The sequence below is a fragment of the Cricetulus griseus genome, chromosome 2 (assembly GCF_003668045.3).
Source record: "Cricetulus griseus strain 17A/GY chromosome 2, alternate assembly CriGri-PICRH-1.0, whole genome shotgun sequence".
In the NCBI taxonomy this organism is placed as follows: domain Eukaryota; kingdom Metazoa; phylum Chordata; class Mammalia; order Rodentia; family Cricetidae; genus Cricetulus; species Cricetulus griseus.
Window position 1 is genome coordinate 307,804,715 of NC_048595.1, and position 26,483 is coordinate 307,831,197.

At 37.6% G+C, this 26,483-nt stretch overlaps 2 protein-coding genes across 3 annotated transcripts in view; both read left to right on the forward strand.

Moving 5' to 3' along the window:
• The first annotated feature begins 8,247 nt into the window (after positions 1-8,247).
• LOC113834193 (60S ribosomal protein L29-like) lies at positions 8,248-8,589 on the forward strand. The gene has a single exon (XM_035438777.1). The coding sequence runs from the start codon at positions 8,248-8,250 to the stop codon at positions 8,587-8,589; it is 342 nt and encodes a 113-aa protein (XP_035294668.1).
• Positions 8,590-15,066: 6,477 nt separating this feature from the next.
• The window catches only part of Edil3 (EGF like repeats and discoidin domains 3), a 449,920-nt gene continuing 438,503 nt past the window's right edge, over positions 15,067-26,483 (forward strand). For both annotated transcript variants that reach the window (XM_027401777.2, XM_027401778.2), the window contains exon 1: positions 15,067-15,133. In XM_027401777.2, coding sequence (XP_027257578.2) covers positions 15,067-15,133 — 67 coding nt within the window. The remainder of the gene's footprint in view (positions 15,134-26,483) is intronic.

Genomic DNA, 26,483 nt, shown 5'->3' on the forward strand with positions numbered 1-26,483 from the left:
ATGGACATTGTCAGCTTCCAGCTTACTACAGAAAGTAAGTGGTTTCAGGAGATTTTTCTTGTCCTGGCAAGGAGCCAGGGCATTTAACAAAATCACACACCGGAAAGCAGCCTTTTTATTTCTTAGGAACAAAATAGTTTTCTGTGGATTTTCTAAATCTAAAACTAATAAAAAAAATTGTAAGTGGTTTTAGAGACAGACTATGTATATGTATGTGTGTGGTGGTGCATAGTTTTATATGAACAGAATAAACCCAATTTTACATGCATTAGAGAATAGCACATAAGAGGCATCAGAATAAAATAGTAAGTTAACAGTCTTTTCTCACTTAATATATATCTATGATATCATAATAAATAGACATAGCTGAAAGGACAGTAAACTAGATAATACATTTAAAACTTTTGAAGAAAAATATAATTGTGAAGAATATTTAAGAAAATATATTCTCTACATTATATTAAAACTTGTATAAAAATATATGAAAAATTCTGACAACAAAAATGAACATAAGTAAAATTGACAATTCATATAAGATAAAAGAAACTATTGATGGAATCGAGATGTTTGATTTCACCAGCAGTCAGGAATTTTTTCTTATCAGGCCCTATAATGCAGAAGTAGAAGCTTAACTGTGTAGAAAATTTGATAAAACATGAATTTATTAAGATTTAAAGTGTGAACTTTAAAAGAATATTAATTTTTTTTTACATTCTAATTCCAGTTTCCCTTCCCTCCACTCCTCACATGTGAAATATTTTTTTTTTAACCAAAGCAAGACTTATACCATGAGAGTTACCCCAGAAATAACTGCTGAGGATTTTGGAGATCACTTCAAATTTCCATATACAATTGTCTGAAATAAGAACCAGCAGGAGCTAAAACAGATTCTTGCAGATAATTTGAAAACCAGTCAATAATAAGCGAATGTGTTTGTTTGCTACACATAGGAATGGCACACACATACCAACAATTGAAATTAACATTTTGATGAACTACAGGGATGGGGATGTAGCTCAGTAGTAGTATGCATGCCTAATGTATACAAAACTCTCATCTGTCTGTCTTCTGACTCTGTCCGTCTTTGTCTGTCTCTGTCTCTGTCTCTGTCTCTGTCTCTGTCTCTGTCTCTGTCTCTCTCTCTCTCTCTCTCTCTCTGTGTGTGTGTGTGTGTGTGTGTGTGTGTGTGTGTGTGTGTGTTCTACTCCAGTCTTCTAGTCTGTGTTATTGTGGATGCATAGAAAACACCCTGGGATAGTATAGTCCAAAATCTAAGTAGTTGTTAAAGTGTACTTTTCCCTACAAATGAAAAAATTGATAAGAGCATAGGTGTACATTATAAGTGGATAGTTATTTGAAGAAAATCAAAATCAAGTATAAATACTTGTCCTATAATTGAAAATTAATTAAAACACTCTGCTTATAAAATACATAAAACTTTAGGGAAATAAATCAATGTTATTGACATCAATAATTAAATAAACATAGAAAATCATTAAGTTAAAAGTCTGCTATTAGATATCACAGGATTTAAATACTTTTTTTTTTTGAGACAGGGTTTCTCTGTATTGTTTTGGAGCCTGTCCTTGAACTCGATCTGTAGTCCAGGCTGGCCTCAATCTCACCTAGATCTCCTGCCTCTGCCTCCCAAATGCTGGGATTAAAGGCGTGTGCCACCAACGCCGGGTTTACATACATGTTTTGCCTGAGCATAAACTATATTTGTTGTGGCTGATAGAAAATAGGAGACATACACAATTAAACTGTTTAATGATAAGCAGTAAAAGTTATATAGAAATACTGATAAAATGACAGCTGTAAAACATGGGATGGCCCTTTTCAATGTACTTCTACAGACTAGTGTGGTGATACTCAATTTCCCTTCTATTCCATAATATGGACTGAATTGAATGTTTGGCCATTGTTAGAAAATTATATTTAATTCATGAGTTCATTTATTAAGGACTGATTGAGCTTAGATATTATTAGAAAGCAACAATGCTCTAGTCATTATCCCCAAGCTGGCTGTGAGTTGGTGATTATTGCTCCCATGAGAAGAAATACTTAGTCAGAAATCCTCCTGACTGCCGTTAGTAGTGATTTAAGCTCTCCACTGCCTTCTTCCTAAACAAGACTATGTCTTAGGGCAGAGGTGCCATCTGAGATTAAAATGAGAGCTCAGCTGTAGAATGTTAAAAGGAATTTTAGAGAACTAATTAGAAGCAAAAGGCTACCTGCCTCCCTCGTTAGGAACACAAACTACTCAGAATTTGTAAAATTAGCCTTCAGCATTTGAAAAAGAAGGATAAAAATAAATGTTAAAATATAAATGAAGTATAATATAATTCAAACACAGTATAATACACAACAGATGAGACAACAAACATCTTGTAGTGGTTGTAAACATAAAAAGCAAAGAGCCTACCCATTCTTGTATTTAAAATTAACATCTGAGCATAGTTGCCCCATAGTCTGTGCACTTGGTAACTAAAACCATGTTCTTTGAAGAGGAAAGTTTTCATCACATAGTGTCCTCAGGGTTAGTCTTAAACAGAGCTGAGCCACTTATTCAGGCCAAATCCCAGAGTGACACATTACTTAAAAGGGGAAATGAAAATGTTAAAATAATAGAGTGTTTTCAGCTGATGCTGAGCTCAACAAGCAATGCAAAACTGGAAGTACTTGCGCTCCTCACTCTATTACATCTTTTCTGAAGCAAAAAGAGAAGTAAAATAAAGTTGTTTTATTCAATTTTTTTTCTCCAGAAAAAATAGAATCAGTTTTAAAATTTCAAAGAATACATCATTTCCATGATAATGAACTTTTAAGTTATTTACCTCTAGCTACAGTGATGAAAGTATTCCTAAGGTACTCTAAAATCATCAGTGAAATAATTCTAGGTTGACTTGTAATTTGTTTTTAGTTCATTGCAATATATCATAGAAAAATTCATGAAAACATTCTTTATGATATGAGCAACTGAAAACTCAGTTGAACAGAAAGTTTTTATTTCACTTTAATTTGGTGATATTTTTTTGGATGAGCGAAATTATATATTGTAATGGGTATTTAAAACTTTCAGCAATTTAGTTGTAGATGTCCACCAAATTTTATTGTAAATCACAAATTATTATACAAACTAAATTCTATCCCTATAAATACTTGTAAGCTGTGTAAATTCAACTAAATATCTCAATCCTTTATAAATTTGGTGAGGCAATTATGAAATTTTGAAGACTTGTCCTAATGAATTCTTTATAATTTTGCTTAAAATAGAAAGCTTCATAAAGTCTCAGATTTGTCAAGTTAATTAAGTGTGAAGCCACTGTGATTTCAATCACTACATAGAATATCTAGCTTTATGTGGGGGCTAATTGTGTAGCCTATGCTTCCAGAAGCCCAGTGGCTCAGTTTTAAACAACAACAAACAAAATAAATGAGTTTAAAATTTGACTAAAATACTACAAAGTTATTACCGTATAATTTTCTTTTAAAATAAATACTGATTTAATTGAAAAATCTTGTGTACGTTATTATCTCAAAAATATGTTGTTTAAATTTAAGTAATTACCATGTCTATCATTTCACCTATTTCATAGTGAAGACCTTGACATATTTTAATTTCACCTGCTCAATTTTAATATATTATAGTTGGTGAAGAAATGTATAGTTTCAAAACATTAAATTAAATATTTTGTAGTAATAAAATAATCATTTACATGGAATTACAAATGCACCATAAAACATGGATTATGTTTTGATTTATAATAACATTTTCAATGATTATGTGTGTTAGGAAAAATCTACTATGACCTTATCTGTGGTCAAAATTAGTATACATAATAATTCTAAACAGACAATATTAAATGTTATTCTACTGATGGCTGAAAAGATACACTTAAAAGAACATTTTCTAACATTGTAGGCTATATTCTATTTTCATTTTATTATTTTGTATAAAATAATGATCACAAAGAAAAATGACTCTTTAACTCACAGAATTTTTTCATTAGGCTGCAGCCCTTTTTGAACAAAGACAATCTGTGAAGATTATTTATTAATAATGCTTGATATTTTTATGGATAGCACACAAAATTTTAGATTTCATTTAGAATATTCTTTACTTCATGTACTAGGCTAGGCTTGATGTATGACTCCCTTGTATATTTTATTTTTCCCTATTAAAAATAGATTCTTATAAAATATATCCTGATCATAGTTTCCCCTCCATCTACACTACTCCTCTAGTTCCTTCCCACCTCCCCTTTCTGTCTGTCTTTAGAACAGATTCCTGAGAGAAAACAATAAAACATTGCAAAATATAACAAGCTAAAGCAAAACCTATCACAATGAAGTGGAACAAGGAAAACCGACAAGAAGAAAAGAGCCCAAGAGAAGAAATCATACAGAAAAACTAAACTAAAGCTGTAATATCATTAAGAGTCATTTTATCATTACATCTTTTAAGATCAATAATTTTTGCTTTTACTCTAAGCCACTGGGATATCTAGTTTGTCTGTTCTGGGTTACCCAAAGAATGTTTAGTACTGGTTCCATCTCCTGGTATGGGCCTTAAGTCAAATCAGACATTGGTTGGCTACTCCCACAAGCTTTGTGCCACCATTGTCCCAGCACATTTTCAGACAGGACAGTAAAGATTTTGTGGCTATGTTGGTGTATACATTTATCTTTTGGTAGCATGCAAAGTACCTTCCCATTCCAAATATACCAAAAAATAGGGGTGAAGATTCTCCATAAGCAGCAGCTAGACCTCTTCATGTTCAATGAGTTACATGAGTGTTATCTGAAGCAATGACATCTTGCTGTCAGTTTGTGAATAGCAACATATTTTCTTGGCAATATCCTGGGTTGTTTGTCTTGCAAATTTAAAAAATATATATATAAAATTCTGACTCAGTTTTAAGCAATGCTGCAAACAGAAAAGAAGAAAAATCAATGCCAATAAATAGGTATTAAGACAGAAAATAATTCAAAATGGTATTTCAACTGTTATATTACATTGCCCCAAACCATATAATCAACACGTTATGGATATGGTAGATATCAAGGATATAGATATATCCTTTTTTTCTTAATGATATTATATTGAGTGATAGTTTTCTGTCAGTACAATCTGAAAAGTTAGGGTATCCAATCCTGAAAGATCTTTATAAGCATGTCCTTTGTAGAAAAAACTACAAACTAAACAACAAGAACACAGATTTTCTCCTGTATTCTATGTTAAAGCTTACATAGACATTTATTTACTTTCCATCTGACAGGGGTGTTCTTACTTTTTCAGGTATCAGCGCTTTTGGACAGATGCTGTAATACAAAAAGTGACTGTAGTGACCACACTGTGCTCAGGCCCAAATGACTGTGCATTGAATTCCCTTTAAAAGATCATTCCAGTGGTCACTTCCATAGGAAATTTCAAGGGTGTGTACTTATTTAAAATGTAAGTACTATGAGCTTTAACAAACTAATACAGGAAATAATAAGCATGAAGAATTGCAAGAAAGCAAAACAAATCTTATTTTCATATTATATAATGTAATTCCAAAGGCATCAATTGAAAATCAAAATAGTAATAATATTAATGATGGTGACAATAATAATAATAATAATAATATAAATTTGTAAATACGACTGCTTTACTACAGGTGTGCATCTATACATAATTACACATAGAGAAATAGGATTCTTATAAACATACCACAATCAGTTATGAAAAATGGGTATTTCTTTTAGGTAACTATGTAAAAATTTAGGAACATAAAAAGAAAGTAAATAAGAATATAGAAGAAAAATTAGATCTACCGATAGGTATTTCTAATATTAGAAATATACTTGTCTCGTTTTCAGGTGGACCAGCTCATTCTAAAGTTTCTATATAGGAAAAATAATGAAGGATGGCCAGTAGCTTGAGGGATGGGAATGAGAACATTTTACTATAGCAGGTATTAAAAATATGTTTGAACAAAATGTGTGGTATAGACACATGAAGAGTGAATCCAATGATGCTTGGTAGAAAAACAAGCAGAGACAAACAATAGTGTCTAAAGACAGAGCCCTCTTATCATATCAATTAATATTTACTATGTGTCTATGGTATTGGTGGTAGTCATGGGAGAAAATAAGATCCATAGCAGCAATTTATATACAAATGAGTTGGATAAGAGTAGTTCATATACTTCTGAAAATGATACTAACACAATTACTATAAAGCATTGAAAGATATATTAAAAGCCAGAACAGAGAAAGATATTTGAGCAAAAACTGAAGAAGAGATCAGAAAGCACAGATGAACAAATGTCATCATCCAGGTGTACTATACTTCACCACAGCAAAGTCAACAAAGTGTTGGTGAACTATATTAAAGGACAAATATCAGCTGAATAAATTTTGACATACTATAACATACTGCACACTGGTTTCTTTAATATATACAGACTTCATAAGAGTCAATAAGAAAAAGTCATCACTCCACTATGAAAAGGGGAACAGGACAGAAAATGGCAGCTCTCATAAAAATATTTATTTAAATATGTGAAAGTTGTTAGACTAAAAATAATAAGTCAAAATAATAGATACAACTTTCCTTTATAAGAAGAATGGAACCCCCTCCTCCATATGGTGGTATGAACAAGGGGGAGATGTGGTTCCCTCCACTCCTCACCGCCTACGGCATGTGACAGAGCTGGCTATGAGGTCAGGAGAAATGATGAGCTGCCTGCCTGCAGCACTCCGGAAAAGAGGCCCTGCATGTCACCCAGGCAGCTGGTGATGGTGTAGGTGAGCCGACCCTGAGAGCATAAGTGTGGGAGAGCTAGTCCCACTTCTCATCTGCATGCAGTGTGAGCATGGATGGGGGAGCATCCTCGCTGCTTCCAAAACTAGGGAGAGCAGGCCCTGTGCTTCACCTTGGCACCATAATAGTGCCAACCCTCCTGTCGCAAACATTGGTGAGCCTGCTATGAATTCGTGAGAGAGGGAGAGCTGGCCCTGAACCCTTTGTCTGCCATGTGATGTTGAGGAAGAGGGAAAGATGCTCTCCTATCCCCTTCTCCTTTGTGACCTGTGACAGTAGAGAGAGCTGATCTGGCCCTCACCAGATGCAGAACGAGGGAAAGGGGGCCGTGCATCTTGCCTGGGCAACACAGTAGAGCTGACCCCATTCACGTAGGTGTGGGTGACCTGACCCTAAGAATATGAGTGTGAGAGTCTGAGGCTGGTGCCATGTCTATCATATGGAGATATGATCAAAGGAGAAAAACCCCTCCCAGTGCCCCTTAAGGCCTGTTGCAGTTGGTAGAGCTGGCTGTGAGGTCACTAGAGCAAGAGAGCTAGCCTTGCCTCTCACTAACCGAAGCACTAGGCAGAGTGGCCCCTACACCTCGACTAGGCAACACAGTAGAGCTGGTGGATCTGGTGGATCTGGCGGTACATGCATGGGTGCGCTAACCTGGAAGACATGAGGGGGACATGAGAGAAGCAAAATTGGCCCACCCCTTCTGCATACTACATATTGAGCTAGCTGAGCTAGCTGGGGCAGTACTGATGAGCTCACCCTGATGTTGAAGATTAAGGAGACATGATGGGCTGACCAACACAACAACCACACAGACCCAGAACCAGAGCTATGAGTTGGCCCATACCATCTTGTAACCCATCTATGATTTGCTGGAGCATGTGAAGGGCCTGGTCATGAAGACCAAAAGTTACAGGATCTCTATGACACATGGCAATAGCAGGGTATACATGAGGAGCCCCAGTGAAGGTGCAGTGCTGATGATGTAGCAAAAATCTGAGACTTCAAACCAGACCATTGACTCAATACAATGACACTTTAAAGTAACAATATATGAACTAAAGGACTGTGTGGCTCACTGAGACACAGTGCAACTTCCAAGAGATTTTTCTTTTCTTTTAATTTTTATCTTGTTTAATGCTGGTAAGGGGAGCTTTGCTAGGGTAGCGGATAGATGGGAAAGGATAGGTAGAAGGGTGAGGCCCAGATGCATGATGTGAAATCCCCAAAGAATCAAGTTAAATTTGAGAAGAAGAGCAAGAGTAAGAAGAACAGAGAAAGAAGAGAAGGAGGAACATCCGGTCATAGGCACTTCAGGAGCTGCGGTTACCATTTAGACCCGGCCAAGTTCAAGAACCACACCACACACAACACAATCCCGAAAATGGCACAGAAATGACATCCATAAACCAACGTCACAACGATACTACTCTCTTATGGAGGTCGACCCCAAGTTCCTGAGGAAGATGTGGCTAGTCAAGAAGCACAGCAAAAAACACCTTAAGAAGATGCGGTCACACAATGTGAAGGCAATGAGTGCATGCTCAGAGGCCATCGAGGATTTTCAAAGCCAGAGGTGGTTAAGTCCAGGATGCCACAAGGCCCCAGCAGCAATCTCAGTCACATGGCTTCCATCACTCACCCCAATTGGGAAGTGGATTAGAAACTACATGGCCAAGTTTCAAACCAAGGAAGTGGCCACAGCTCTACCTCAGGCCCAGGCTTCAGCTCCAGCTCAGGCTCCAAAAGGTCCCCAGGCCCCTGCAAAGGACCCATAAAAAGGTTTCTATTGACCAATGTGACAACCAATGGACTGGTGTGACATAGCTACACACTATTTGCTGATGATCAGTACCTTATGCTGTTTTTACAAATAAAGTTGAGCCAAGATCTGTTAAAAAAAATAAAAAGGAATGGCTAACATGAAATGTGACATTATAATGTTCAAAGAGACCCATTCTCTAATGAACTGTAGACTGATGAATTTACATATCCTTTTTGATGGCTACTTCATGACCTATGTGATAATTTTAAATGTGCTCACCTGTCACCAACAAAGCCACTTAAAGGAGCTTATCCTACTGATTTTATCTTGCACATGTGAAAAATATCTTATCATTGCAATATCATCTTTGATATTGAAAGACTGGCAAAAATTCAAAGTCTTTAAAAAAGGGTTTACCTTACATAAACACTTTGGGGCCCTTGATATACTTTTGGAAATAAATATGCAAGTAAGCAAGATTCATATTGTATGTATAATTTAGTAAATATTGTAGAGTTGTGCATACATATGTATCTTCATTATATAAACATTCCTTTTATGTGTACACACATGCACATGAGAATGACAGCAGCTATTAGTTGCCTGCAGTTATCTCTGGTGACAAAAAAAAACAAAACAAAACAAAAAAACTTGTATAAGGAGAGAATGCCACTAGCAGGGAAATATTTTCTCACTCTGCATTTTCCCTACATTTTGAACTTTCCTTATGTGTATCAAATAATCAAAAAACATTTCAAAGAGATGAAAATATAAGTCACCAAATTAGGCTGGTTTGAAAACTGGAATCAGAAACACAAGAAATTTTTTTTCCAGGGCCAAACTTTATAGGCAAAGGTGCATTGTTTTCATCTAAATTACATGTGCCCCAGAGAGAGCATCAAGCCAGGTGTGGGAACACTTTGAGGAGGACTCAAGGGAGGACAGTAGTTTCCTTACACTATTTACAGGAAACTGCTCAGGAAGAGAGAGTTGGAAGAACAAATGACCTTGATCCTGGGGAAACAGGAAAAGTTCTTACAAGTTATGCAAATATTTTAAAGATTTTAAGTAAGTGTTTCGAATTCCAAATTCAAGTCCTATGGATCATCACATTATAAATCAGGATGTTATGGGAAAACATAACAATTATAGTCATTTAAATAGAAATGTGAATAAATACAACAATTGAGACTGTTGTCTAAGCCAATACTCCAATAATCTGAAAATAATTTTAGAATTTCAAATAGGGTTCAAGTCCTGTCCACAGGCCCAATCCTTCCCTTCCATCTTGGCATTGGATGAGTCACTGAAAAGATGAGTACTGAATTTTCCTCAGCATTCAACAGACACAGCTATTTTTCTTCTAGGGGTTTTGGTGGATTTGGGGGCATTTGGGGAGTATGACTTTTAAAAGGAGTCCCTGTGAAAATTCACTGCACTGTGGTCTGAAGCAGACTCTCCACCATTGCTGACAGCAGTGGAAAAAAGGTCTGGATTCAGAGTGTGTCCTTTAAGCTTTGGCTCCAGCACTGACAAATGTTAAGACATACTCAATTTCATTCTATGACTTACTCTTTCTCACTGAGAAGTTGAGAATAATAGTTACTTACTGTTGCTACAAAATATATTGTTGTAAACTTGGCATCAAAACCAGCATGTGTTTATAAGTGTACAACTTGCATCTGAGGTCATAAATCCACTTGTTCTTGACTGAATTTATAATGTTATATGACTTGGAGCTGGTAATCCATTTCGGTCATATAATATTGGCTTGAATAATCAGGGTCACCATGTTTGATACTCAGTACTGAACACAAGCAAGAATAAAAAGTACTGAGTATACTTTTATTAAACACTTTAAGATTTTATCTATAGTTAAATTATGTAACAACATTTTTTAAATGGAACAATCAGGTTCAGTTTTATTTTTCTGATAAATTGAAAATTGAGCTTCAAGCTTTCAAATAATTTAGTGAAAACAAAAACATAGGGGTAGAGATTATCACTTTTAAATGAGACATTATTCTGAAATTTGGCATATGATTATAGTTTTATGCCTATTTACCATCTTATATTATCAATACTGTGTAACAATTACTGAGCTGGACCCTTTGATGCACCACATAACAGCTTAATACTACAAGTTTTGTCCTGTTACTGACTCCATTTTACAGATGGGAACACTGAGGCCTAGCAACTAACTAACCTTATTTGTGCTCAATGAGCTATAATTGAGGTAGGGAAAATCAATTCATATATGTCTAGAATACATGTATGTTCCAGAATCCAAACTGCTACCCAATACAATGAATCCTGAAAAAAAAAAGTGTGCTTAGAGGCTGGAGAAAGGCTTAGCAATTAAGATCACTTTGTGCTCTTGCAGACTACACTGATTCAATTCCCAGTACCCACCTGATGCCTCACAGCTGTCAGTTACTTCAGTTCAGGAAGTTGATGCCCTCTTCTGGCCTCTTCAGGCACTACATGCATGTCAAGGACTAAGGCTATTCTATATCAATAAAAACTTGAGAGTCAGATATCATTGGGGTAAGAACCTGAATGATTAGAGAAGGGGCGGAGAAACCACCAGTGACATCCTATCTCTTCCTTTTCTCTTTCCAAAAGGCTAACATCCTCTCAGCCCCACCTTACTATTTCCTGTGCCCTGTCTTGGTCCTCCCAAACCTCTATGGTTAATTTTGGTCAGCTAGTGGATACCTCTGCCCTCTGACTTAAAGCAAACATTATTGTCAGAATGACATCAAAATATCACACAACATTGGACACACATGCAGGCAATACAAATACACATAAAATCAATTTCAAAATAAATCTTTATCAAAACTGTGCACAGTTTCGGCAGATTAAACAAATTACCGCAGCATGCGTGCACTAAATAGCATTTGTTTCTTAGTTATTGTAGTTAGAAAATCCTAAATATGGTTACTAGCAGATCCAGTAGTGACAGTGTGTTTTCTGGCTCACAGATGGCCATCTACTTACTATGTCCTAGTGTCAGTGAAGAGAAGGGGGTGCAAAAGGGAGCAGGGAGGGGACAAAGATAAAAAAAGAGAGTGAGAGACAGAGATGGAGTGACAGAAAGAATATCTCTCTCAAGGGTACACTAATTTCATCCATGAGTGTCCTACAGTAACCACCTAATCACCACCAAACACTTTGCCTTCAGAATTCATCATGTCTAAGTTTCTTCCCCTGTTATCTTAAGAAAATACCCTGATAGAAACAATTAAATAGGGAAAATGTTTACTTCAGCACTCTTTGAGATTATAGTCCATTATGGCAGAGACACCACAGCATCCACAATACAGACAACACCCATGCTTGTTCTCAGCTCACTCTCCTTTCCTTTTAGCTCAGGATCATTTGACTATTTTCACCCTACTTATTTTTGCTTCATTTTAGGGCAATATTATTTTCCTTGCAGTGCTAAATATATAATATATTAACAGATATATCAAGGAAAAAGCTTCTCATGATGCCTACAACAGCAATAACAACAAAGTTTGCAAAATGCTGCGTTAATCACATTTGGAAAAGCTTCTTAACCACATAACAAAGAATTTAATATGTAAATATTCACCAAGGCTATATAAGAAGCTTCTTTAATATACAATGTTCCCAAATCATTTGTCAATGCAACAATTTTCTTTTCTTTTCCCAGAAACCTATCAACATCCTAAGGATAAGAATGCCTGTAGAAAACAATTTGGGAAATGCTATTTTCATGTGATGTATAGATCATTTTTAGTACTTTAGGCACATATTTGGAGAAGCTGTAAAACCATTGGCTGGATCATATGTGATTAGTAAAGGTCTCTTAGCACTTTATTGCAGAAAAATTCATAACAGCATTTTGTCCTTTTACCCTTTCTTTCTTTGATTTTTCAATTTGTGCAGTCTTCTAAACATTTTCTTTATTCCACCTGTGAAAGAGCTGGATACATATATACAACCCTGTGTAAATGGAATAAATGTGAAATGGATTTGGAATGCAAATGAAGATGTAAATGCAAGTGTAATTGAGGGTGTATAATTGAAATTCTCAGAATGAAGGCTTGTTTGTAGATGGTCATTCAATGGGTAGGAATAAGGAAGCCCACCCTATGAGTACTGCGGTTTTGAAGACTACATACCACCTTCTGATTGAAAGTGAGACTTAAGGAAGCAGAGGGATTAAATTGGCAACACCTTTCAAAAGTGGTGTACCACTAAATAAAGAGTGACCTTTGTAGTCATCATTACTTCTTTTATTTGGCCATAGACTATGCCTTTTGATGTGGTTTTGCTCCTACTGCATTATTTTTTCAAAACAAAATGAACAAAAAACAAAGCTTTTTTTTAAAAAAAGAATGTATTTAGTAGCCTACATTTTGCAGAAAAAACATTAAAATATTCACATACTTCTTAATTTCATTTATGATTAGTAAAGTGGAAATAGTAAATACAATGAGGAAGCAAACACAATTTTCATCCTATTTTCTCTCATTGGCTATCTTATGCAGAGCAGGGTCAGGTTCTGCATTTTAGAATTTGCCATATCCTTTAGTAATAATCCCTTAAAAGTCACTTGTCATTGCACAAGTTAGAGCACTCCTTTGTAAAGCAAGTGTCACAGCAGGAATGCACTTTCAGACTTCAATTATAGTGGTCTACAAGGAAGCAGACTTGCCTTTGAGTAGAGTGAATTTACAACTGAGAGCAATGCTGTTCCAACAGGGGCTGGTTCAAGCAGGAGAGTACACACACAGTAAATAAATGAATCTTCTTTCCCTTGGCTAAATAACTTTTTAAACATACTTGTCACCCTTTCTCCCAACCTGAGAAACATTGTTTTGCTGTTACTGTTTTGCCCCTGATACATACTATCCCTCCCTAGCAATCTTTTGGTGTTATTTTGCCAATTGTTTTGCATAGCCTTCCATCCTTTTTTTTCATTTCAAACACCAGAAAGATGATAGAGGTTGAGGCTCCGGGGGAGTTGGGTCAGAAAATGAAGAGGTTTCAGCATGGAATCCCCTAGATGGACGGCTTCCTTCAGTTTCCCTATGTATGTGCTTCTGTCCTGCCCTCTCCCTCCCTAACCGAGGGCTGGTGAGGTGGGGGAGGGCGCAGAATCCTCTGTTTCATTTTGGTACTTGGTTCAGCAGGAATTGAATCTACAGTAAGTAATCATTCTAACCTAAATACAGAGGAGAAAGCACAATTGTAAGCCAGAGGCTGCATTTTTGGTTCAATCACTTTCAGTGCAAAATAAGCCCATTTATTTTGGTTTTGGTGGGAGCAGCGAAATTTGATCCACCTGAGTGATGTGTCAAGAATCTGTTCTTCCCTCTGTTTCTCTGCCATGTCCTCAACTCTTCTTTTTCTCATGTGAAACAGATGTCCTGCTCACAGGCCTCCTACTTGCTTTTGTCCCCTTTCCACTGGGAGCAGATGAGCCCACAACCTTCCTTCTCAGTCCTGAGCTTACTGATTTGCAGACAGAACAAGGGAGCTTGCCTGGTTAGAGTCTGGCTCCTGACTAAATCTTGACTTCTGAGAAATAGATCACTTCTTTTAGCAGTGTTGGGTTTCACCCAGCTTGAGACTTCAAATGCCATTAAGTAAAATTTCTTAACTTCTTTTCCTGGCAGTCCTGAAGTTCAGAGGACTCCTTTGCACGGTTAACTATAACAAACCCTGGGATCTACACTTCTCAGACATCATTTGTGTACCCCTAACCCTAGAGTTTCCATCATGTATGCAGAAGGTTCAAGCAAAATAGGAACTTAGAAGGTGGCAGGTACCAGGGTGTGGCTGCTGCTTTCTCCCTTTCTCTTCCAGCAGAAGGAGCCACCTTCCAAGGCGGGAGTGCTGGGGGGCGGAGGGGGAATGATTGAGATTGGAGGAGGCAATAAGAAGAGGGAGGGCAAGGGGACGGGCGACGGGGGAGCCCAAGCCAGCCTGCCAGGCTCAGTCTCACACGCGCACCCGCGCGCCGCCACTGTTTGTACACAGTGCGCTCTTGGCCTCAGGCTCACGCTTCATTGTTCTCCAAGTCAGAAGCCCCGCAGCCTTGGCGGCAGAGGTAGCGGCAGCAGCAGCAGCGTGAGCCCGAGTCACTGCTGTCTGCTTCGCCCGCGGTGCGCGCACGGAAGTCGGGGAGCTGGGAACCCGGGAGCCCGCGGTCTGCCCGCTGTGCCTCAGCCAGGACCCACCCGCAGCGACGACCGAACCCCAGCCGCTCTCCAGCGCACCCTCATCTGCGCACCCCAGCGCAGTCAAAGCGGGAGGGACACCCTTTCTCTCCGGGCCATCACTCTTTATCGCCCTTCCCAAGATTTTGTTTGGGGAAGCTCTGCGGGAAGAAGACATCTTCTTGAATTTCTGACAGGGGCGGGGTCTACTGCTGTCCGGCAGGGCTACCTCGCCTACAGTGCCCTCCACTATGACCCCAGACCTGCCCGGGTCACGTCTGCGAGGCGGAATCATGAAGCGCTTGGTAGCTGCCTGGCTTTTGGTTGGACTCAGCCTCGGTGTGCCCCAGTTCGGCAAAGGTGAGGTGGCTGGGCAGGGGTCGCTGGATGCGGGACGGGCAGGGAGCGCCTTTGGAAATGCCGCTCAAGAGACCACAGTGGGTCTTCAGTGCGTGCCTGGCTGGAGGGAGCGCCGCGGAGGAGGCGACGCACCCTGGATCCCCTAAGAAAGTGCTAGCAAAGTCCGAGTGGAGTGCCCCAGGCTGAGCCAGGGAAAGGGTGTGATGTAGAAAACAAGATTGAGGGGTGGATGGGGTGTTCCTCCCGGGCTTCCTTCGCCACCTATTCTCTGCGGGACCTTGGCTAGCAAGTGTGAATATTGCATAGGGCTGTGAGAAGACCTGGCAGAACCGAGTGTTTCAAGTGTGCGGGCCATCGTCTAGTTGGTGCTGGAACAGCATGGATAACCGCAGGACTGTAGACTGGTTGCAGAGCTCTGGCGCAGGGCGCGGGTTAAGGGGGTCTGCCAACCAGGACCCAATATTGAGACTTTGTGGGGCCAATGAGATGGCCCCTTGCTTCCTTTCTCCCCCTTCCTCCTTCTGGGCGCATGACTTCAATTACAAAAATTCAACAACTCCCCCCTCTTCTAAACCCCAGGGGGCCTGAGTATTACCATGCACTCCCTCTGGGTGAGACCATAACTCTTGGTAATAGACAGCTGTGCGGTGCAAACCAACCTTCATGTGCCCCCAGCCCAGGAGCCGAAAAGTTGTGCAGGCTGGCTGGTCTGCCTGTGTCTTTCATGGCTTGCATGCAAACAGGAAACAAGCAAATTAAAATAAAACAACATTTTTTTTTAATGCAGGACTTCTGGAAGTCTCCTTCTGAGTTGTTTTGGTGACTTTCAGATCCTCTGAGAGATTAGATTTGTAAATACTAAACATCATTAGTACCTTACCAGCAGGTACTGAATTGGAGCCAGGAACCCACGGAGAGAAGAGAGGGGGCTTCCAAAATATTGGGTGTCTATGCCCTTTCTGTGTTCACTCAGACAGGCGGCCCTTCTGAGAGATTCATATGTACTACAAGCCTCCACACACAGCATTTAGGGGAGAGCTGTGTGCACTACAAGGATTTAAAACGCTGTGGCTTTAGAAGTATGTGGAATAAAAAATGCGTTGACTCAAATCCATTTGCGATTAGACTAGGCATTGCATGGATACTCTGTACTACACCCATGCACCGCAGATGTGCCATAGAGGACAGTCTGTTAGGGGACAATGCTCCGGAAAACTGGCTTGTGGGCCAGATGCCCTCTTAACCCTCGCTTGGGGACACAGGAGGTAGCTAGTTCAGTCTTCTCAGCTCCCCAGAATTTGGCTGTTTATGCCGGGGCGTAGGAGTGAATATGGTAGGAGTGAGTGTGGGATATATCTTTGCTTCTGTTTTTCAAAATGCCCAGATAGTTACCTTACAAAGGAAGTCGCTTCAGTGAAGGTTAGCCTATGGAAATGATTCCGGAGTAGGTCTCCAAATTTCCAGTGATGAGAGAAAGAAACGGCTCCCAAAGCTGGTATTTTCTGTTTCGTTTATTTCTTGTCTTGATTCCTTCTGTGCTTTGATGCCTTAGCTAGAAGAGAACTGGAAAAGCTGAAGGCACTCTCCTCTCCTCCTGCTATCCCCGCCTTCGCCTTCGTGCCCAACCCAAACAAGAACACACACACACACACACACACACACACACACACACACACACACACACACAGAGAGAGAGAGAGAGAGAGAGAGAGAGAGAGAGAGAGAGAGAGATAGAGATGCAAGCACTTACAAGCACCTACACTGTGCTTCTGCCACTGTTTGACCCATATCAAAGGTGGTTGGAATAGTAGAGGATCTAATGACTGATGGTGCTTGCCACAGGGCTTCTAGTTGGTAAGCCTGGCAACCACAAATTGCAGCTGTCCTGAGTTCTTGAAGATGCCACCGAGGGCACAGCTTATGCCACCAGTCAAGTGAATCAGGGAGATGCTGCCAAGGCTTTCCAATGTGGCCCTCTAGACAAAGCTCCAGAAACCTATTCCCTCCATTCTTCAGCAAATTCATCCTTTGTAAACCACCCTGTGAGTGGAGGGCCAGCACTTCTGGGAGAGAAAGGGGCGTTTTGCATTAGCTCTTTCTGTTAAACCTGCACTTGTCTAATTTTCTTCTTCCAGACCTCTGCAGAAGGCAGAGCTGAGCTTGCCTGATAGTTCAAACAATTAAACTTTTTGAAAACTTACTGACACTCCTGTTAACACTGAATTTTACTTTGCATCTTTCTTACCCTTCCCCCAACATATATCTATAATTTATGGGATGTTTTATAGGAATTAGTGTTTTTTCTTTGTGTGGATTCCAATTTACAAGCACTTATGTCTGGAACTTTATAATAGTAGGTAACTCCTTTTATTAGTAGTCTTTATTTTAAAATTAAACCAATGGATCAGTCAGTTTGAATATTTTATTAACTCCTAAATTATTCATCATTGTGTATTGCTTTAAAAAAATCCAATAACATGCATACAGTTGCAGCAAGCACGTGACATCTTATGCAATCTGTCCCTGTGCCTGCAGTTTGAGCCTGGAGTCTAAGCAGACAGCACAATCTAAAAATTTCTAGATGTGTCCCAAATGCTATGAATCATTGGCATTTGCATTCCTATTTTTTTAATCAATGGTGATCTTAGTTAATTCTACATGAGAAGAAATTAATACCTGAAGAATCTCACTCCAGATGACACTATACTTCAGTGATTAACACAGTGACGCTTAAGCTGAAATAATAGGTTTCTGGGGGGATTTAATTATTGCACTTTGGTGCCTTCATCACCTAATTTGCATGACCATTAACTTTATACTTTAAGAAATAAGTGCTCACATCAGATTCAAGGTGAAACATTTTAAATTAACAGTTAAGTAAACATCAGAGAGTTTGAAACCAGTGTCTGGGCTATGACAGGCAATACCATGATAAACAGCTTTTCCTTTGATTCTGAGAAAGTTCTCATTCTTTCTTAACTGTTTCCTTCAAATTGAAATCTATTTTGTCTAACAATATCTTGTCTGGAAATATCTATATCCATTTGTACATAAATATGATTTGGGGAAATATCTAGAATAAAATTGGGGAAGTGATGTGAAATAATTTGTTCTTCTTCTTCGATCTTAAAGTTACAAAGATTTCCCAAATAGGCAGATGTGGTGCATTTCTGAACACTTCCTTAAATTAAAATGTTTATATTTTTACTAAGTATCTTAAGGTGAATGTTTATAAAACATTAGTATGTAGTAAATTGAATGACAATTTTAATGTTATGAATTTTTACTAGTTATAAAACTCTAGCAATATGCAGGATAAAATATAAATGACTATAATGAAAGAACATGGCTACTAAACACCAGAGAAAACATACTTAACGGGTTTTAGGGACTAAATTACTCCAAACACTTCTTTATTATGATAACATTGTTAACTAGGTAATTTATTCTTGAGATGTTCATCATTTAAACAGATGCTAATAATGTCTTTAACTCTATATGAAATCAGGTGTGTGTGTTCTTTTAAGCCTTTGGAGAGTTTTCTAAAGCCCAAGATAGTGGGGCTGGTGTTGCTTACTGTACACACTTGCAGGTGCTATAGCTTTGAGTATGATTTATGATAAAGCAGTTTTATCATATATTTTCCAAAAAATGTGTAGGCTACTGTATTCAGTTCAAGCCAGAGGTTAATTTTGAATGAAGGGTTTTATGGGGATAATTGAAGGGAGGGAAGGGAATGAGGGAAGGATGTAGTTATATTAAAATTTCAAAAATACACATAAATAATAAATAAAAAGCATAAAATGTGAAAAATAGGAAGTATTACAAATATGCAATTTGTATTAAACCTTCCATCATAGCCATCCATTTACTATTTTTGTTAGCTAAATAGTTTTAAATTTGGCACATTTATGAAAAGCTATAAAGCCAGACATGTTATTCTTACAATTGAGTTCTTAGCTGTGTTTTTAGGAAGATGCCTGGAGTATTTCTTCCAGTCCTGTGATAGTGATGACAGTGAACGCTTCCCTAATCAAAGTAAATGCATTTAAGAACAAAATCAAAGGAATGCCAATGTGAAGTGGGATAATCAGTAAAATGTTTTGCATGGTTACTCTAGATGCAAAATCACCACTTAATTGTTGCTGAATGTACGTATAAAAACCTTTGGTTCCAGACTTGTGGAAAGGAAAAGACTGAAATCCACTGTGCCCTCACCAGCAGGTGTCAGAATAATCAATGGAGATAATTTTAAAGATCTTTGAAAGAAGCAAAAGAGGTAAATAAAAAATATCAGCTTGCATATCTACATAAAACACTCTATGATCAATGAAACTAACTTACTTCTCATCAGTCCCCGAGAAAGTCTGAAGGGGTAAATTGTCAGACTGATAGCTTTAAATGTAGAATTTTAACTTAGAGACACAGGGACTGCAAACAAGAACCGCACTGTGGAGAATCCATCACTTTTTCAAGGTGTTTATTAGAGACTTCCAAGGAAATAGATATAGATGTGGATGGACCTGTGGTCAAACAAATATTCCTGGTGTTTCTAGCATGACTTCTAAGTTTCTTCTCAGTGCCTTCTCTAACTTTCATATGGATATGTTCTGTTATACTGATTTCCATTTATTTACACATCCATCTGTATCTCTCTACACATATGTTATATGGAAAATTCTGAGTACCTTATTCAGTGAAGAATATTTAAGAAAATATAGTCAGAAAGGAAATTTTCTTCATTTTTTAAATGAGAAACAAGCTTGTTTTACATGTCAATCCCAGTTCCCTCTCCCTCCCCTCCTCTCCTGCCCCCAACTAACCCCCTATCCCATCCCCCTTTTCTGCTCCCCAGGGAGGGTGAGGCCTTCCAGGGGGGAATCACATCCAGTATAAAATGAATTTGACATTTTGTCATCATAATTAAAAGACTGTAAATTTACAAAACATTATGAATTTGTCACATTTCTTCTTGGATGGATAAAAATGTAAATGAGAACATAGTGTCCTGTTTCCCAAACCCTGAGATTTACAACAGTGAAAATCAATTAGGATCTGAATTGAAGAATAACTCAAGGGTTTTATTGCTAAAATTGATCACAAAGTCTTGCCTAAAACTATCACCTGGGCAGTTAAATACATGCACCTGACACTGCAGAAGTTACTTGCCTCACAGTTTTATCCATGTCACACATAGTTGTAAGCATAGAGGAAAGAATGAGAAACTCTTGACCACATAACATAGAATTCACATTTGGGATTTAGATTATATATTATATTTTAAAAATATATTTACCTTGACCTCAAAACTCCCTGAGTGTCTTTAAACGACATCAGGAAATTGAAAAAGAAAACATAAAGCTATAGGTTTAGTGTGTTGGTGGGAGGAATGAATGCCTTAATTAACCTGGGAAAGTTTATTATACTAATTGACTCAAGTACTGGTTATCCTTTTATATTAAAGCTGAATGCATTATGTTCACCATTTGTGGGTACAAGAACATTGAATTATTTATGTATATTAACAAAAAATATTTTGTTCAACAAGTTTATGTTCGGAAATCTGCTTTATTGTGAAGAATTTAGAAATCTGAGTAATGTACTTGTTAGGCAATTTATTTTCTTACTATGCCAAAGAAAACAATGCTTTTTAATTTTTTTCCTAGAATAATCAAATGAAGGTGTTTAGCTTTACAGAAAAGGAGTCAGTCTCAGAACCCAGATAAGGTGACCTGCAATTACATTTCACAAGAAAATACACCATTGTTTTATGTTTAAATATGTGTTAATACGTGATAGTGATTGTTCTGGGGTTGCCCAGCAGAGATGCCTTGTGCAACCGTGAGCACAGAGAGTTTAACTACAAGAATATTATTGAGGGCTTCTGACACACTAAAGCATCTCAGGGTGAGAGTGTTACTGTGTGGAAAGACTCATTTTCTGTTACTCTTTCTATTTTCTAGAATAGTTCTGTATCAAAGTGATTAACCACATATTTAGTACAATATAGGAAAAAGAAAGTTTTCTCTCTTGTTGCATGAGATGTGCTTAGGTTTGAGGCATTAAATGGGGTTACCCTGCTCTGCAGTCCTTAAGGTTTCTGCTTCGTATTTGACAAAGTGGTTTATTTTTAGAATGAAAAATAATCCCTTAAATCCCTTCCTCTACTGAGCTCAGGATGACTGTTTAGATTTTGGTCATACTGGGGATTATGAGGTCAGCTATAGTAAAATGAGCTCCTGACATTTGAGCAAGAAAATCCAAAATAGTCAAAGTATAAATATTGGATTGAGGAATATTCTCTTTAAAAAAATCCAATCCCCTTTGTCACAAATAGTCATGTCTGTAGGTTGAGTATGTCTGGCAGTCAGAAATATGTGCCAATCTTGCCAACACACATTTCTCTAATTTTAATCACATTATTATTTTCCTATTTACACACACACACACACACACACACACACACACACACACACACACATATATATATATATATATATATATATATATATACATATATACATACATTATTTCTATAGCTTAACTCATGTATTATAAAAACCATTTTCTTGGAATATTTTATAACAACAATCAAAAGCAGCTTACTATTCAGATGCTTTAATATTTATATTCCAAATTCTAATTTCACATTGATGCTATCTTTACATCCTTGAGTTACCATAGTATAGGTGAACCAACAAAACAAAACACAACAGTAACAAAAACACTGAAATGAGTTTGACTATTTCTTTAATTGAATGGAGATCTCACCCACAACCATACCCACATCACTGTTTTTAGAAAGTAAGTGCATATTTGGTTTATTATTTTTTATTTTAAATCCATATATTTTATTTTATGTGCACATATATATTTTTCTCCATGTATGAACCTGGATCCTATGAAATAACAGCAGGTCCCTTAACCTGCCAAGGCATCCTTTCAGCTTCATAAGTGAACATTTTAAATAGCCCTGTCTTCACACACACACACACACACACACACACACACACACACACACACTAAGTCAAAGTTTCTGAAATTTGAAAAGTATCTGTTACTTGATCGATTTAACCATTGCTTGCAATCTGTATTTTAGAATGAACCTACTTTGAAAGTACCTTTGAACCCTTCTGGAAGATAGAGCACTGACAAAAATATTAATGAAAAACAGTATATAAATTTTTTTATGCTTGTTATAAGTCTTTAATTCAGAGAAATGAAACTACTAAACAAAAGATTCCTTTATTATATACCAAGTTCTGGTGCTCTTTGTATCTGCAATTTTTCCCAAAAGGCAATGATTTTCAAGTTATAGTCCCAATTTGTTATTCTTCTTTCTATATGAAATCTGCCACCATAGCAGCATAAGCATCATTACAGACAAGTTAACAAAGGTCATTTACTGAGGATGTTCTGTGAAGTTGGGTAACTAAGTTTAAGAGATGCCTTCTAAAATTTGCACTGTTACAGGTACCAGTTCTGATTTTCAAACTCAACCAGGCAGGTGCTGCTGTATTTGACAAATGAATAATAAAAAAAGATATACAGATACCTTCAAAGATTGAATAGTTACTAAGTCATTTGTAAGTTAGCAAGTACAGTACAACATGAAAAATTAGAACAAACATTAATATAAGGGCAGGAGGAAGGAAGGGATGTAGGTTATGGAGACAAGGAATGAAAGAGGATATAAATACTACTTTTTTATATTTCTAATTCTGATGCAGATATTTTGGTTGTTGATAGCCAAGTGAATAAAATATACTTAGTAAGTCCAAAATTTCAGTGTGAAGCTTCACAACTTCTGCTTTGCTGACAGCTATATTTATATATAAATTCATTAAGTTTTAGAGAATTGGGACTGATTAATTTAAGTGAGGCAACACAGACACAGAGAGACAAACATGATATGGACTCACTCATTAGTCGATATTAGATTTAGAGCAAAGGATAATCAGGCTACAATACACACCGCCAGAGAAGCTAGGTAAATAGGGATTCCCTAAGAGGGACCCAATGGAGTGTCCCAGGAATGGAAAATAGTTAATATTTCCTGGCTTAACTGGGAGGGCCATAAAAGGGAGGGAATGGAGGATGGGAACATAAGGGATCAAGACCTAGAAGAGGGGGAAGAGGGGGGAGCAAAATGATTTTAAAAGACAACACAGTTTTTAATTTTTCCACTTCAATGAAAGTATTTAGCTTGTCATAAACATGTATGTGACATATCTATAATACCCTCATTTAATTTTACTTCTACAAAATATATTAAGAGAAGTAAACTAAATGACCAAGTGTCATGGCACATGCCTGTAATCCATACATTGAGGAGGAAGCAGAAGTATGACAAACTCAAGGGTAACACAGAGTGAAGCTGTCTTTAAAAACCAAAACTTGAGAGATACCTCATGGGCTAAGACCACTGGTCCCAGAAGACAAATAAATAAATAAATAAACTAAATAAACTAAATAAACTTCCCTCACCCATAAGTTTTCTCATACAACCTGTAACTCCAGTTCTAGGGATCCAACACACTCTTAAGGTTTCTACGGACAACATCTGGGCATATTTATTATATTTATTTATTAAAATCAACAACAACAACAAAACAATGTAAAGCCTAAGGAAGGTTAGCAGCATGCCAAGGCCCTAAGCTCTTTACCCAGCAGCATAAAAACAAAGGCAAACAGAACCTGAGATCCCAAAGCTCCAATGACCTCCACTTCACAGAGGAGGGGGAGGCTGTGTTTGACTACAGCTGCTCACAGCTGCCACACAGTAATGAGTGAGGTACTTAAAAGTTCTGTTTTGCTATCATTTTTTAGAATGAGGAGATAAAAGACATTGGCTGATGTTCATTTTCCAAAATTATCCCAAGTGCTTGCAGTAGTTCTAGGTGTCTTAGTATTGCTGTCACCTTGCCCTCATTAGAGTCTATCACTGAATCTGATGCCCTCTGTTAATTTCTAGCTCCAGTGGTTGCCATCTCTGTGTTTTAGATAATGTCTAGCAACATCAGTCAGTAGAATGTTTGCTAAAGTGAAATCACTCAGCTACAAGCATTTTAAATTTCTCATCCTTCCCTCCCTTACTTTCTGTCTTTTATTTTCCCCATTCTGTACTTCCACTGAATACATCTACTCCATTTGTGTTTGCCACAGTAATTTTTACTCCTAACAGACTTCTTTTCCTACCTGGTTTATATATTAGTCACCTGGGTGGGTGGGAGGGAATCACTGTTTAAGAAATTCTCCATTGATTTAATTGCCTGATTTCACCACTTTGCCTTCATTAAACCTATAAATTAAGTCACTTCCAAAGTTCTGTTCCTGTCTGTTGCTAATTGATGCTAATGTACTGTTATCACTGTTGCTTTGGCTGACTCTTGGGAACCTATTCCTCATGCTGGATTGCCTTGTCCTGTCTGAATACAGGAGGAGGTGCTTGGTCTTAAGGCACCTTGATATGCCATGCTTTGCTGATGCGCATGGGAGGCCTGTCCCCTTCTGAGCAAATACAGAGGAGGGGTGGTTTGTGTGGGTGGTGAATGGGAGGAGAGAAGGGTGGGTAGGCTGTGGTCCCTGTGTAAAATAAACAAATTATAAGAAAGTGAGAATGAAAAATTCACATTGCAAAAGTCCAAGTTTGGCTAAGGTTGAATGGGGCTCTGGAGAGAAAAGAAGTAGAAAATCAGGAAGTGATTAACTAAGAATACAGAGGCATTGCACAAAATGCAACATGAGTATAAGTTTCCCAATTATAAATTTTGGAGTATAAGCATGGGGATAATTAGAAGGAAGATAAAAAAAATAAATGGAAGAAAAAAGACTCAAGACAAAAATATTCAACTATTGAAATGTCATTTTTGAGAGTGTTACAGCCAAAATAAACGTGTGATGAGAATTGGTGGAAAAGATAAGAGAAGAGGGAAAATAAGGAATGAGGTAATGTGGTAAGCATGAGTAGACATGGCAGGAATGCCCTGAGATGAATGCCCTGAGATGAATGCACTCAGTGGATTTTAGAAAGGAAAGAAATAGAATATTCTGGAAATGACACTGGAAAAAAGGAAAGTGCCACTTTTTCAAATCTAAAAGTTTCTATGACAAGAAATATTATACAGTTGAGAGCCTGGAAGAGTAAACAGTGACTTGGAAGACAGTTGATTTCTTAGAATGGTCCAGGTATTTCTCCTTCTCACTATGCTTACCCTACAGATTTGGCATATTAAACATACAATAAGTGGTTTATGCAATAAAGAGAGAGGCTTCATGTTTTTATACACAACAGCATTTCTAAACCTTGAAGAAATCTAAAGGATTATATACTTGGAAAGATGAGACTGTATCTAGGCCTGATAAATTTACATTCAGGAATCATTTCACTGTAGCATAATTAAAGAAATGCCTCAAAACCACAGAAGTATCTCTTCTAAATTTAGTGCTCTGCTAGGGGCATAGGATTCTGCAGTTGTTCCCTGACCCACTTTAGAGCCCTTAGGAATGGCTTCTATGTATTTTGAGGTCAGTGTTAAGTGGTTACAGGAAATGTTTCATCTGATTGGTGGACCTAATTCTTGGTCATTTTTAGAGCATTTGTCTAAATGATTCTACAAAAAACAATGTAATTTCCTCCAATTTAATGAATTTTCTTAATATACAGAAAGATTCCTTTATCCTTAAATTTATATATTTCAACTACTCCTAAACCATAATCTTTCTTCTTTATTACCTGGCATGCTGGAATTGGGACATATTGTCCTTCACACATGGTCCTTGTAAGCCATTGCTTTTATCATCTTGTTTGTTTCATTTGAAATCCACCCTGCTAACATACATATTTATATACAAGATTGCAAATTTCAACAGAAAAATTACAGATATATGCTTAAATAAAACATTGCTGTTAGTATTCAGGCATCTGTACTGGCCTGTTCTTGGGGTTATCACAGGATATGCCCTCAACTGCAGCCACTAAGAGCACCCCCACCTGTTCATATTTACTACATTCCCTTTAAAAGGGCACAGCCTACCTCCCATCGTCCTGTGTTTTTCTCTACCTCTCTCTGTAGGTTCCCCTCTCTCTCACTCTCTCTTTCCCCATCTTTCCTCTCTCCTGCTGTTCTTGTTTCTAGAGGCTGGTCTCCCTCCTTCCATTTCCCCTTTTTATAATGTCTTTCCCTAATGAAAACAATTCTCTGCTTCACTGTCACATTGCATCTTCTAGCATGCCACTTTTCTTAAATTGCAACAACTGCAATATACAGTATTCTTCATTTTTAACATTTTGAAACTAACAGTTAATTTTTATTATATTATTTATTATTTGTTTATTTGATTTTTTAGC

What these genes read in the sequence shown, in the direction of transcription:
- LOC113834193 (XM_035438777.1), top strand. Translation starts at nt 8,248, where the DNA reads ATGGAGGTCGACCCCAAGTTCCTGAGGAAGATGTGGCTAGTCAAGAAG.